This window comes from Pongo abelii, chromosome 13 (genome assembly GCF_028885655.2).
Source record: "Pongo abelii isolate AG06213 chromosome 13, NHGRI_mPonAbe1-v2.0_pri, whole genome shotgun sequence".
Lineage (NCBI taxonomy): Eukaryota > Metazoa > Chordata > Mammalia > Primates > Hominidae > Pongo > Pongo abelii.
The window spans coordinates 102,550,865-102,563,224 of record NC_071998.2 but is presented as its reverse complement, the minus strand read 5'-3'; the positions used below and the strand labels follow the sequence as shown (position 1 = coordinate 102,563,224).

At 41.5% G+C, this 12,360-nt stretch overlaps 1 protein-coding gene across 4 annotated transcripts in view; it reads left to right on the top strand.

The window, feature by feature from the left end:
- ECPAS (Ecm29 proteasome adaptor and scaffold) overlaps positions 1 to 12,360 on the top strand; it is a 122,101-nt gene that overhangs the window by 11,361 nt on the left and 98,380 nt on the right. The window contains exon 2 of one of the 4 annotated variants that reach the window (XM_063714360.1): positions 266 to 369. The exons of the other annotated variants lie outside the window; for them this stretch is intronic. Coding sequence (XP_063570430.1) covers positions 348 to 369 — 22 coding nt within the window. The 5' untranslated portion in view covers positions 266 to 347. The remainder of the gene's footprint in view (positions 1 to 265; positions 370 to 12,360) is intronic. 4 annotated transcript variants of the gene reach the window in all.

Below are 12,360 nucleotides of genomic sequence, written 5' to 3'. Positions count from 1 at the left end.
GGTATTAGAGATTTTAAGTCTTCAGCGAATGATTATCAGTGTATTTTTTGAAGTATTAGCATGTTCTCAGTAAATTTGGTTTGTGGACATATGCCTTATTCTTTCTCAAATTTGGTAGTCATTGTAATTTTTTTTCCTCATACTGAATTTGCAAAGCAGGGCATCAAAGATCTAACAAGAAATGAAAAGTGCTTATTTTTTTCTTAAAATTGTAGCTATGCATATACATCTGTTAATTGTATTTTTTTGGTGTTCTAAATAATAGATTCTTTATACAATTGCATATGTACGAGTGGATGAACATACCATTGGTGATCCCGAGGATTTTTGTCAAGATTGGATAAACCATGTATCACATTGATTGTAGAGGTTAGTAGATTCAGTTCCTTAGGATGTGTGCATTTTTTTTTTGTAGCAGCATTTAAAAATGCATAGGTTATCAGGTAGCAATTTCCCCCCAAGATCTTCATGTTTTTTTTCTTCCTTTTCTAGCTATCCTGAGAGAATTGGTGAAGTTCATGTTAATTTACAAGTGCCTGAAGCCTCTATTCTCTGTGATGCTAAACATAAAAAAAAATTTGCAAAAAGAAGAAAAAGATAAAACTTGAAGTCTTTTTTTTTTTTTTTTTTGGAGACAGTGTCTCACTCTGTTGTCCAGGCAGGAGTGCAGTCGGGCAGTCATGGCTCATTGTAGCCTTTATCTCCCAAGGCTCAAGTGATCCTCCTGCCTCAGCCCCACCGAGTAGCTGGGACTACAGGCGCATGCCATCACACCTGGCTAATTTTTATATTTTTAGTAGAGATGGGGTTTTGCCATGAAGGCTGGTCTCGAACTCCTGGGCTCAAGCGATCCACCTACCTCGGCCTCCCTTGGAGATGTTATTTAGCACTGTGCACAAGGAAAAGACGATGGGTGATCGTTTACAAATAACTTTGTGTGCCACAATCACAAAAAATCGTTCTACATGCTCGAGGAATGCCGTCATGGAGGTTTTTTTTAATAAAATTTTTAATTTTTTTTTGAGACAGGGTCTCGCTGTGTCACCCAGGCTGGAGTACAGTGGCACAATCATGGCTAACTGCCACCTTGATCTCCTGGGCTCAGGCGATCCTCCCACCTCAGCCTCTCTAATAGCTGGGACTACATTTTGTTTTATTTTTATTTTTTGACACAGGGTCTTCCTTTGTTGCCCAGGCTAGAGTGCAGGCACGATCATGGCTTACTGCAGCCTTGACCTCCTGGGCTCAAGTGGATCCTCCCACCTCAGCCTCCCAAGTAGCTGGGATCATCGTTGTGTGCCACCATGCCTGGCTAATTTTTTTTTTTTGGGTAGAGACAGAGTCTCTGTGTGTTACCTAGGCTGGTCTGGAACTCCTGAGCTCAACCTGTACTCCTACCTGGGCCTCCCAAAGTGTTGTGATTTTAGGTGTGAGCCACCGTGCCCAGCCAGTTGTTCTATTTGTGCAAAAGAGGTATGAAGGAGGCATCATCATGGTAATTGGATGTTCCTAATTCTGCTATTTTGTCATGCATTGTGATTTTGAGAAAAGCCATTTAATTCTACTTCATTCTAAGGCAGAATAAGAGTATGGTGTCATTTTCACTCTTGGATGATATCGGATGGTCTTTTGATTGAAACTCTGTAAATTCAGATTGTAATTCTTTGATATCATGGACTCAATATCCAGTGAGTTCCTGGGATTTTGTAGCTTCAATCCAAAAGTGCTTTTTGTTGCTATCTTCTAATTTAACTGTTGGACCCCTTCTCCCCACCCCTCTTGTGCATTCTACTATATTTTGGTATATATATTGCTGCTGATGATATAAAATGTCTTGTTCATTTAGGTGAAATTTTGAGGGATGGGTTAATTTTAAAACCAGAATTCAACTTTAAAATAAATTTTGGCCTGTTTTTGCTATGTTCACATATCTTTATTCCTTGGGCGTTTAGAGAAATGAAAAATTGGGAGATGGGAAGAATTGTTTAGAAGATCAGTGAGGACATTGTTTATTCTCTCCTAGATTCTGTAACTCCTAGAGCTTTTGGGCTTGTGATTGATGTGTTAATGTCCTTATGATATACTGAAGGCAAAAGTGAAACTACAACTGCTAGGATTTAAATAGTGATTTAAATAAAGAACATTCTAGGGTTTACACACCCAGATGAGCATTGTTCTTCTAAGTAATTAGCTGCTTTGGGTGGATCTTAACGATCGTACATTAGACTTTTATGCAGTCTGAACTCTTGCATAGTATATATTATTTCCTCTAAGCTAGCTTTCACAAGCTGAAGTAATCTTTCCTGCTTGTCACCTCCTAAAACCAATTTCTAACTGAGTATCTCTGCCAGCTGCTGTCTCTGGGGGAAAGGGCCTTGTGGACCTCAGTGTTGGGAGTCTGGCACTTATTAAATCTAGGGCTTCTGTCTTGTCACCTGGCCCAATCTTGCCAAGCTACTCCTGTGATTTCCTCCCCTTCCTCTGTGTGTGTGTGTGTGTGACGGGAGGAGAGGACGTGATGGGGTTGTGGGGAAGTGGGTGCATGGTTGTAAGCAGTATGAGCAGGGAGGAGTAGCCTTGTTATGGCTATGCTGGATTGGCAGGGAGTTTGAAGTAGCCTGGAATCATATGCAAAAGGCCGGGCACAGTGGCTCATGCGTGTAATCCCAGCACTTTGGGAGGCCGAGGCGGGTGGATCACGAGGTCAGGAGTTTGAGACCATCACGGGTAACACAGTGAAACCCCATCTCTACTAAAAATACAAAAAGTTAGCTGGGTGTCGTGGCACGTGCCTGTAGTCTCCGCTACTCAGGAGGCTGAGACAGGAGAGTCGCTTGAACCCGGGATGGGGAGGTTGTGGTGAGCAGAGATTGCACCACTGCACTCCAGCCTGGGTGACAGAGCGAGACTTCATCTAAAAAAAAAAAAAAGAAGGCCAGGGAAAGAAAGACTCTTTTCCTCTTCCCTGTTTAAAGAGCCTAGCCTGTAGTGGATCCAGATGCAGGGGTTTCCAGATTAGGGTATCTGCCTGGGCCCTTGGGGGACAGACTGGTGGACTAGGGAACAGAAAGATAATCTGTCTGATTGCCTTAATTCTGGGGGGCAGAGTTACTAGCAAAGGACTCCATCAGCAGGGACCTCCTGCTCGGGACTTTGTTGCCTGTGAAGGTACTCATTGCCATCTCTTGGGCCCTGGCTAGAGAGAGGCAGGTCCTGCAGGAACCATGATGGATTGTGTCTTTCTGGTAATGGATCTTCTCCCGACTCCCAAATTATATTTATGTTTACTGCTAGACTGCCTGACATTCTCCTTTTAAGTACATTTGCATCTGTGGAGTTCTGTAAAAAAGGCTGGGGATGGGGGTAACTCTTTAAAAACAGGAGTAGAGATCACATTTCTAGACATTCTTTTTTTTGAGATGGAGTCTTTTTTTTTTTGAGACAGAGTCTTGCTCTGTCACTCAGGCTGGAGTGCAGTGGCGCGATCTCGGCTCCTGCAAGCAAGCTCCACCTCCCGGGTTCACGCCATTCTCCTGCCTCAGCCTCCCGAGTAGCTAGGACTACAGGCGCCTGCCACCATGCCTAGCTAATTTTTGTATTTTTAGTAGAGATGGGGTTTCACTGTGTTAACCAGGACGGTCTCAATCTGACCTCGTGATCCACCCACCTTGGCCTCCCAAAGTGCTGGGATTACAGGCGTGAGCCACCGCGCCTGGCGGGACGGAGTCTTGTACTGTCGCCTGGGCTAGAGTACAGTGGCTGGATCTCGGCTCAGTGCTCCACCTCCCGGGTTCAAATCATTCTCCTGCCTCAGCCTCCCGAGTAGCTGGGATTGCCTGTCACCACGCCCAGCTAATTTTTTGTATGTTTAGTATAGACAGGGTTTCACCATGTTGGCCAGGCTGGTCTCAAATTCACCTGACCTCGTGATTCACCTGCCTTGGCCTCCAAAGTGCTGGGATTACAGGTATGAGCCACTGCACCCGGCTGCTTTGTTTTTTTGGAGACAGAGTCTCGCTCTGTTGCCCAGGCTGGAGTGCAGTGGCACAATTTTGGCTCACTGTAACCTCTGCCTCCTGGGTTCAAGTGATTTCTCCTGCCTCAGCCTCCCAAATAGATGGGATTACGGGGCCTGCCATCACGCTCAGCTAATTAATTCTTAAAGAAGCATCCTGCTGGCCTCATTTGGGTTTTGCCAAGTATTAGAGTGGCTTTTGGGGAATTGAGATGATATTTCAAATAGATGAAGTGGACTTTAACTTCCGGTTAGTATCTGGTTAGATTTATAATTCACAGGATTGATCTACCAGAAAATAGTAGTATTACACACAAAATCTAGATGCCAGCTAGGGCTTCCTTATTTTTCCGTAGTTTTAGCCTCAGACTCCTAATTGTACTGACTGTCAGAGTCCATTCTCTTCCCTACCTTCCAGCCTGATATTTCCAATTTTTGTGAATTCCCTATACTTTAGTTTCTTATTCTTTTCTTAGTTTCTGGGCTCCCATTTCTGAAAATGTTTCAGCTTGGATATGAAAAACACACACACACACACTTACTTACACACACTTAAACACACACACACACACACACACACACACACACACACACACACACACACACACACACACACACACACTCTCTCTCTCTCTCTCTCTCTCTCTCTCTCTCTCTCTTTCCCCAGAATTGGTATGTCCTAGGAAAAGGCCTTGTCTTAAGAGTGCTTGATTTTCTGCCCTTTTACTGGTTCACCCCTTCCTCTTCATCTTTTTTCTGTTCTCTTCCTTTCCTTCTCTCTGCATTAACTGCTGCGTCTCTGACATGAAACACACACACACACACACACACACACACACTTTCTCTCTCTCTCTCTTTCTCTCACAGTCACTCAGTCACTCTCTTTCCCCAGAATTGGTATGTCCTAGGAAAAGGCGTTGTCTTAAGAGTGCTTCATTTTCGGCCCTTTTACTGGTTCACCCCTTCCTCTTCATCTTTTTCTGTTCTCTTCCTTTCCTTCTCTCTGCATTAACTGCTGCATCTCTGCTGGTTTGGAGTCATGTCGTATATAGTTGTCTAGTAAGATTTAGTATCTTCTCCACCTACTTTCTCGCTTAAACCATGTTATAATTTAGCGTGCTAGAAGGAGCATTGGACTGTCTAGTGTTTGAATCAGCCCTGCCACTTAGTGGTTTTGGAATATTGGTCAACAGAATGTTTTCAAGGCTCTGTTTCCTCAACTGTAAATTGGAGCTAATACTACTTGCTTTACTAGAAGTTCTTTACAGGCAGGTACTGTGTTCCAGTGTGCACTTGGAGGGTAAAGGCCTCTGGGTTCAGCTTGTTTGTTTTTTTGTTTCGTTTTGTTTTTTGAGACTGAGTCTCGTTCTGATGCACAGGCTGAAGTGCAGTGGCGCGATCTTGGCTCACTGCAACCTCCGCTTCCTGGGTTCAAGCAATTCTCCTGTCTCATCCTTCCTAGTAGCTGGGACTACAGTCACATGCCACCACGCCTGGGTAATTTTTATATTTTTAGTAGAGATGGGGTTTCATCATATTGGTCAGGCTGGTCTTGAACTCCTGACCTCAGGTCCTGGGTTCAGCTTCTGAATCTGTGTGTCATTCACATGGTGAGCTCTGGCAGGTCAGTTAGGTGGTGAGTCTATAAATGCATCTATAAGTGCACCTCACAACATTTTTCTGAGGCTCAGAAGGCCATGTGGAACTGCTTTGTGACTATGATGTATTTTATATACTTATATCTGTGAATCAGAAGAAAGTAAATACCATTAGAGAGAATATTTCTTTGTGAAATAGTCTATTATAGTGTAGTATATTTCCGTAGTAACTTGATAGATCTTTTAAAAAATATTGTGTAGTGTTAGCGGTGGTCTTAGGTATTTTCAGCTTTCTCTTCAATTTCAGCTTCTACTTAAGACCTCTAACCTGATTTGTATTTTAAAATTTACTTTCATATTCAGAAAAAAAAATTCTTTGTAAAAAATTTAAGCAACCTTAAAAAACCTGAAACCTGTCACTCAGAAATTCACGCAAGTAATTCGTGCTCATGAAGTAAGTTAGTAATGACACATAATTAAACAAACCGAAAGAATCCTCTGAAATTCAACCAAACAAGGATAACATTACCTTAAATAGAATCCTTTCTCTATTCCTTTTGATAGTATACTTGTATAATTTTAAAGGAATATTTTGATGTTCAGGTTGTCCTGAAAGGAAACTGATTTCACTTCTCTTCTCTTCTCTTCTCTTCTCTTCTCTTCTTCTCTTCTCTTCTCTCTTCTCTTCTCTTCTTTTTTTCTCATCTCTTCTCTTCTTTTTTCTCTTCTCTTTTTTTCTTTTTTAACATGCTTTTTCCATTAATAATGATGTGAGGGAAAAATAAGTAATTGTAGGTTTATTGCCTTTTCTAGTCCTGTGAGAAAATAGCTTTTCCTCCCTAATTTAGAAGTTAAAGTTGTATTTTTGAGAGAGATCTGAAGAATGTGCTGAAGTCCTTAAACCTTTACTGGTCGTTTTCTTTTTATGCGGGTAGGAGGAGGGAGAGTTCCTTCTTCGTCTTTAGATAGAGAAACTAAAGACAGGCGAATAATATAAATTTGAATTATTTAAAGGAAAATAAATGAGCTGGGTGTGGTGGCTCACGCCTGTAATCCCAGCACTTTGGGAGGCTGAAGTGGGAGGATTGCTTGGGCAAAATAGGATAACCTCATCTCTACAAAAAATAAAACAACTAGCTGGATGCAGTGGCATATGTCTGTGATTCTAGCTACTTCCAAGGCTGAGGTGGGAGAATGGCTTGAGACTGCCGTGAGCTGTAACTGCATCACTGCACCCCAGCTTGGGCAACAGCAGAACCCTGTCTCCAAAATAAAAACATATATATGTATATAATTTATATTTTTAGTAGATTTTTTTTTCCTCTTACATGAATGTCATAGTTAACATGAGCTAAACTGGATTTTTGTTTTGTTTTGGAATTTTAAGATTCTCAGGGTTTTGATACTTTTCCTTTGAGATCAAATGTTCTTTTTGTTCTTTCTCTTTTTTTATTTTTTGAGATGGAGTCTCGCTCTGTCGCCTAGGCTGTAGCGCAACGGCACCATCATGGCTCACTGCAACCTCTACCTCCTGGGTTCAAGCGATTCTCCTGCCTCAGCCGCCTGAGTAGCTGGGATTACAGATGCACACCATCACGCCCAGCTAATTTTTGTATTTTTAGTAGACACGGGTTTCACCATGTTGGCCTGGCTGGTCTTGAACTCCTGACCTCGTGATCACTTACCTTGGCCTCCCAAAATGCTGGGATTGCAGGTGTGAGCCACCATGCCCTGCGTCTTTTTGTTCTTTCATAGGCTTTTAAAGTTCCTTTCAAGCTTCAAAGTTCTGTGATTAAAAAAATTTTTTTCTTGTCTTTAAAACATGGATTTTTGATTTTTGAAAAATACTTGCTCTGTATACTTTTTTTTTTCTTTTTCTTTTTGGGACAGGGTCTTGCTCTGTTACCCAGGCTGGAGTGCAGAGGCGTGATCTAGCTCACTGCAGCCTCAACCTCTTGAGCTGAAGCAATTTTCCCACCTCAGCCCCCTGTGTAGCTGGCACTACAGGCACGCCACCACCATGCCTGGCTCATTTTTCAATTTTTCTTAGAGATGGGTCTTGCTGTGTTGCCTAGGCTGATCTCAAACTCCTGGGCTCCAGTGATTCTTCTGCCTTAGCTTCCCAGAGTGCTGGGATTACAGGAGTGAGCCACTGCATATGCCGGCCTGTATGCTGTTTTTTTCTAATCAAAAAATGTATTTTCACTGAAAAATATTTGAAAAGTATTAAGAAAAATTACTGATGTATTTTCTTTCACTTTTTATATAATTATATCATAAAATAAAATTATCATGGAATATATATATATTCTTTTAAAAATAATGAATTATTTCAACCATGAAGGAAAGTATGGAGAGTAATGTTGAGATGGAGTTTTTTTGCTCTTGTCGCTCAGGCTTTGTCACCCAGGCTGCAGTGCAATGGCGCGATCTCGGCTCACTGCAACCTCCTTCTCCCGGGTTCAAGCAATTTTCCTGCCTCAACTTCCGGAGTAGCTTGGATTACAGGCGCCCGCCACCATGCCCGGCTAATCTTTTAATTTTAAGTAGAGACGGGGTTTCACCATGTTGGCCAGTCTGGTCTCAAACTGCTGACCTCAGGTGATCCACCCACCTCGGCCTCCCAAAGTGCTGGGATTATAGGCGTGAGCCACCGTGCCTGGCCTTGGAAAGTAATCTTATTAACATTTATGTATGTCTGACTCATCTTTGTCAAATTTTTACATTTTCTGCTGTTAGCTTCAGGTCTTGTATTTTATTTTAATTAATTAATTAATTAATTTTGAGACAGAGTTTTGCTCTTGTTGCCCAGGCTGGAGTGTAGTGGGGTGATTTCGACTCACCGTAACCTCTACCTCCCGAGTTTAAGCTATTCTCCTGCCTCAGCCTCCTTGTATTTTTAGTAGAGACGGGGTTTCTCCATTTTGGTCAGGCTGGTCTCAAACTCCCGACCTCAGGTGATCCACTGGCCTCGACCTCCCAAAGTGCTGGGATTACAAGCATGAGCCACCATGCCCGGCCTTATTTTATTTTTTTAAAGAAATGAACATTGCAGATGCAATTCAAACCCCCTGTGTTACTCCTTATCATATCATTTTTCTTTTCTTCCCTTTTTCTTCTCTTTCCTCCTCCCCTCCTTCCCTCTCCCTTTTCATTCAGAGATTGTCATTACTGTGATGTATATATCATACTCAATATATATTGCGTTTAAAAACTTTCCATAAATGGGACTAAACTGTACATATCCTTCTGCAACTTATTTTGTTTGATCTTAGATTTTTCAGATATGGTCTTGTTGGCTCATGTAACATGTAATCCTTGTTTATTTATTTCCATTGCTGCGTGACACTGCATAATTTATTCCTTCTCCTGTTGACTGATATTTAGATTGTCTTTATATTTTTGCTTTTACTAATCCTGGGCTGTGAACACTTTCAAACATGTGTCATTGTGCTTGTCTCTTCCTGGGAGAGTTCTTTTTTTTTTTTTTCTTTTGAGATAGGATCTTGCTCAGTTGCCCAGGCTGGAGTGCAGGGACACGATCACAACTCATTGTAAGCTTAAGGATTCTCCCACCTCAGCCTCTCGAGTACTGAGTAGCTGGGACTACATGTGCATACCACCAGGCCTGGCTAATTTTTTTTTTTTTTTGGTAGAGATGGAGTTTTGCCATGTTGCCCAGGCTGGTCTTGAACTCCTGAGCTCAAGCGATCTGACTACCTCAGCCTCCTAAAGTGCTGGGATTAAAGGTGTGAGCCACCACACTCGGCCTCTGGGAGAGTTTTTTTTCTAGGACAGTGTTACATAAAGTGTTGTCTGAGCATTAGGGAATTATTTCTTGCAAATAAGGAACTTGCATCAAAATGTAAATCAACTATCACTTAATTTAACACTTCTTATTCTAGCAGCACTTTTTCAATAAAAAGTGTTCCTTATCTCTTTGCTGACTGGTGATAAACAGTTTGTAGATGGGCTTCTTGAATGGCAGAATTGCTAGGTGGAAGGGTATGTTCCTCTTCAACTTTGCTAGAGATGTCTTTACTGCAGAATTGCTCTTCAGAGATTGTATCAATATGTACCCCATGAGTAGTGGACCAGAGTTCTTGGTTTGTTTCCCATCTTTGCCAACATTTGGTACTGTTAGATTTGAATCTTTTTTTTCTCGTGTGTAGTCTTATTGTTTTCTTCTCTGATTCTTAATGGCATTTTTGTCAATCTCATGTTTCCATGTATTCCCAGTTCTCTTTCTGTGTCCTCTGTTTTAATCTATTGATTTGTCTATTTGCTGACCAGTGCTTTTGCCACACTCAGTCTTAATTGTCATAGCTTTATAAGTCTTGAAATCTGATTGAGCCACTCCTGCACTTTTATGGAAAATTGACAGTTATTCTTGGCTCTTTGCTGTTACATACTCTGTTCCATTCATATTCCAAAGGAATTTTATAATTTTTTTCAGCTTTCACAAAGCACGCTGTTTTCTGTAGAGAATGTTTGACTGTTGGGGGCTTCCCATCTTTGCAATGTTGAGTTTATTTGTGAGCATTAGTGCTGTTTACCAGATATTTCTAGTTCTCTCTTTTGGGCAGAAAATAGAATTTAGTGCTGGGGACAGAGTGAGGGACATGTGATTCACCACAGAAGTTTCACCACAGAAGGGTTGAATTGAGCCAGAAGGATTGAGGATATGGCACTAACTAGCGGTGTTGGAGATGTTGTCGGCTCTATCAGCCAACTGCAGTGAGCAGAGCCCTCTTCCTGATCTATGACTGAGGCGTAGTCTAAGTGAGAAACTAATGTTGGTTGTTTTTAAGCCATGGAGATTTGGGGGTTATTATCACTAACCTATCCTGACATGGAAATCCATGAATGTAGTTGGGTGTGGTGGCTCACGCCTGTAATATCAGCAGTTTGGGAGGTCGAGGTGGGTGGATCACCTGAGTGAGGTCAGGAGTTTGAGACCAGCCCGACCAACATGGCAAAACCGCATCTCTACAAAAAATACAAAATTAGCCAGGTGTGGTGGTACATGCCTATAATCCCAGCTATTTAGGAGGCTGAGGCAGGAGAATTGCTTGAACCTGCGAGGCGGAGGTTGCAGTGAGCTGAGATCGCACCACTGCACTCCAGCCTGGGTGACAGAGTGAAACTCTGTCTCAAGAAAAAAAAAAAAAAATCCATGAATGTTGTGCTTCTCCATTAATTTAGATCTTATGAATTATAGTTAGGATTATAATTTTCTCTGTAAAGGACTATGACATGTTTCATTAGATTTATTTCCAGATAACTTGTAGTTTTATTGCCATTGTTAATTATATGTTTTTAAAAACTACATTGTCTGATACTTTGTTCTCATTTATCTCAGTTGACTTCTGTACTCTGATCTTGTATGCAACATGATTAACTTTCTTATTTTACATACTCTATCCCATAAATATCATGTAATCTGTGAATACTGACAGTTTTTAGTATCTCCTACTTCCATATTGCATTTTCTAATGGTTCCAGTTCAATTTGCTTGGAAGTGATGATAGTGCACATCTTGTTTCTGATTTTGTATGAGATATATTTGCTGTAGATTTTACATAGATGCTTTTTGTCAGATTATGAAAGTTTGTTTCAGTGATGGTTATTTCCAGCTCCACAGTTATAAACTACTCTTTGGGACAGATTCTGCTAATCATATTTTTCAGACTCCATTACCATCTAGCTTCTTGTTTTAAGATATCTTTTCCTATCTCGAGGTAATGAGAATATTCTTTATTTCTCTAGAAACTTCATTGTTTTACCTTTGACATTTAGATTTATGATCCGTCTGGAACTGATTTTCTTCTTGTATGATGATATGGTTTGGCTCTGTGTCCCCATCCAAATCTCATCTTGTAGCTTCCATAATTCCCGTGTGCTGCGGGAGGGTTGTAGTGGGAGATGATTGAATCACGGGAGTGAGTCTTTCCCGTGCTGTTCTCGTGATAGTGAGTGGGTCTTAGGAGATCTGATGGTTTTAAAAATGGGAGTTTGCCTGTACAAGCTGTCTCTTTGCCTGCTGCCATCTACCTTAAGATGTGACTTGCTCCTCCTTGCCTTCTGCCATGATTGAAAGGCTTCCCTATCCACGTGGAACTGTAGTTCTCCATTAAACCTCTTTCCTTTGTGAATTCCCTAGTCTTGGATATGTCTTTATCAGCATCATGAAAATGGACTAATATATATGGTGTGAGGTAGGGATTAAATATTGTTCTCCCATATTGGAATATGATTGATCTAACACCATTTATTGAAAAGACCATCATTTACTCACTGCATTGCAGTGACACCTCTGTTGTAAACCAGGTGACTATATACATGTTTGTCTTTTATGCATTTTGTATTTTGTTCAAGTGGTCTACTTATTTTTTGTCAGCATAGTATACTTTTAATTACTGTAGTTTTTATTTTATGTGTTTATTTTTTTGAGACAAGGTCTTGCTCTGTTGCCCAGGCTGGAGTGCAGTGGCATGATCTTGGCTCACTGCAACCTCTACCTCCTAGGCTCAAGCAGTTCTCCCACCTAAGCCTGTCAAGTAGCAGGGACTACAGGTGCACGCCACCACGCCCAGCTAAATTTTTTTTTTTTAGTAGAGATGGGGTTTCACCATGTTGCCCAGGCTGGTCTCAAACTCCTGAGCTCAAGTGATCAGCCTGCCTTGCCCTCCGAAAGTGCTGGGATTACAGGGCTGAGCCAGCCACTGTGCCCAGCCTACTGTAGTT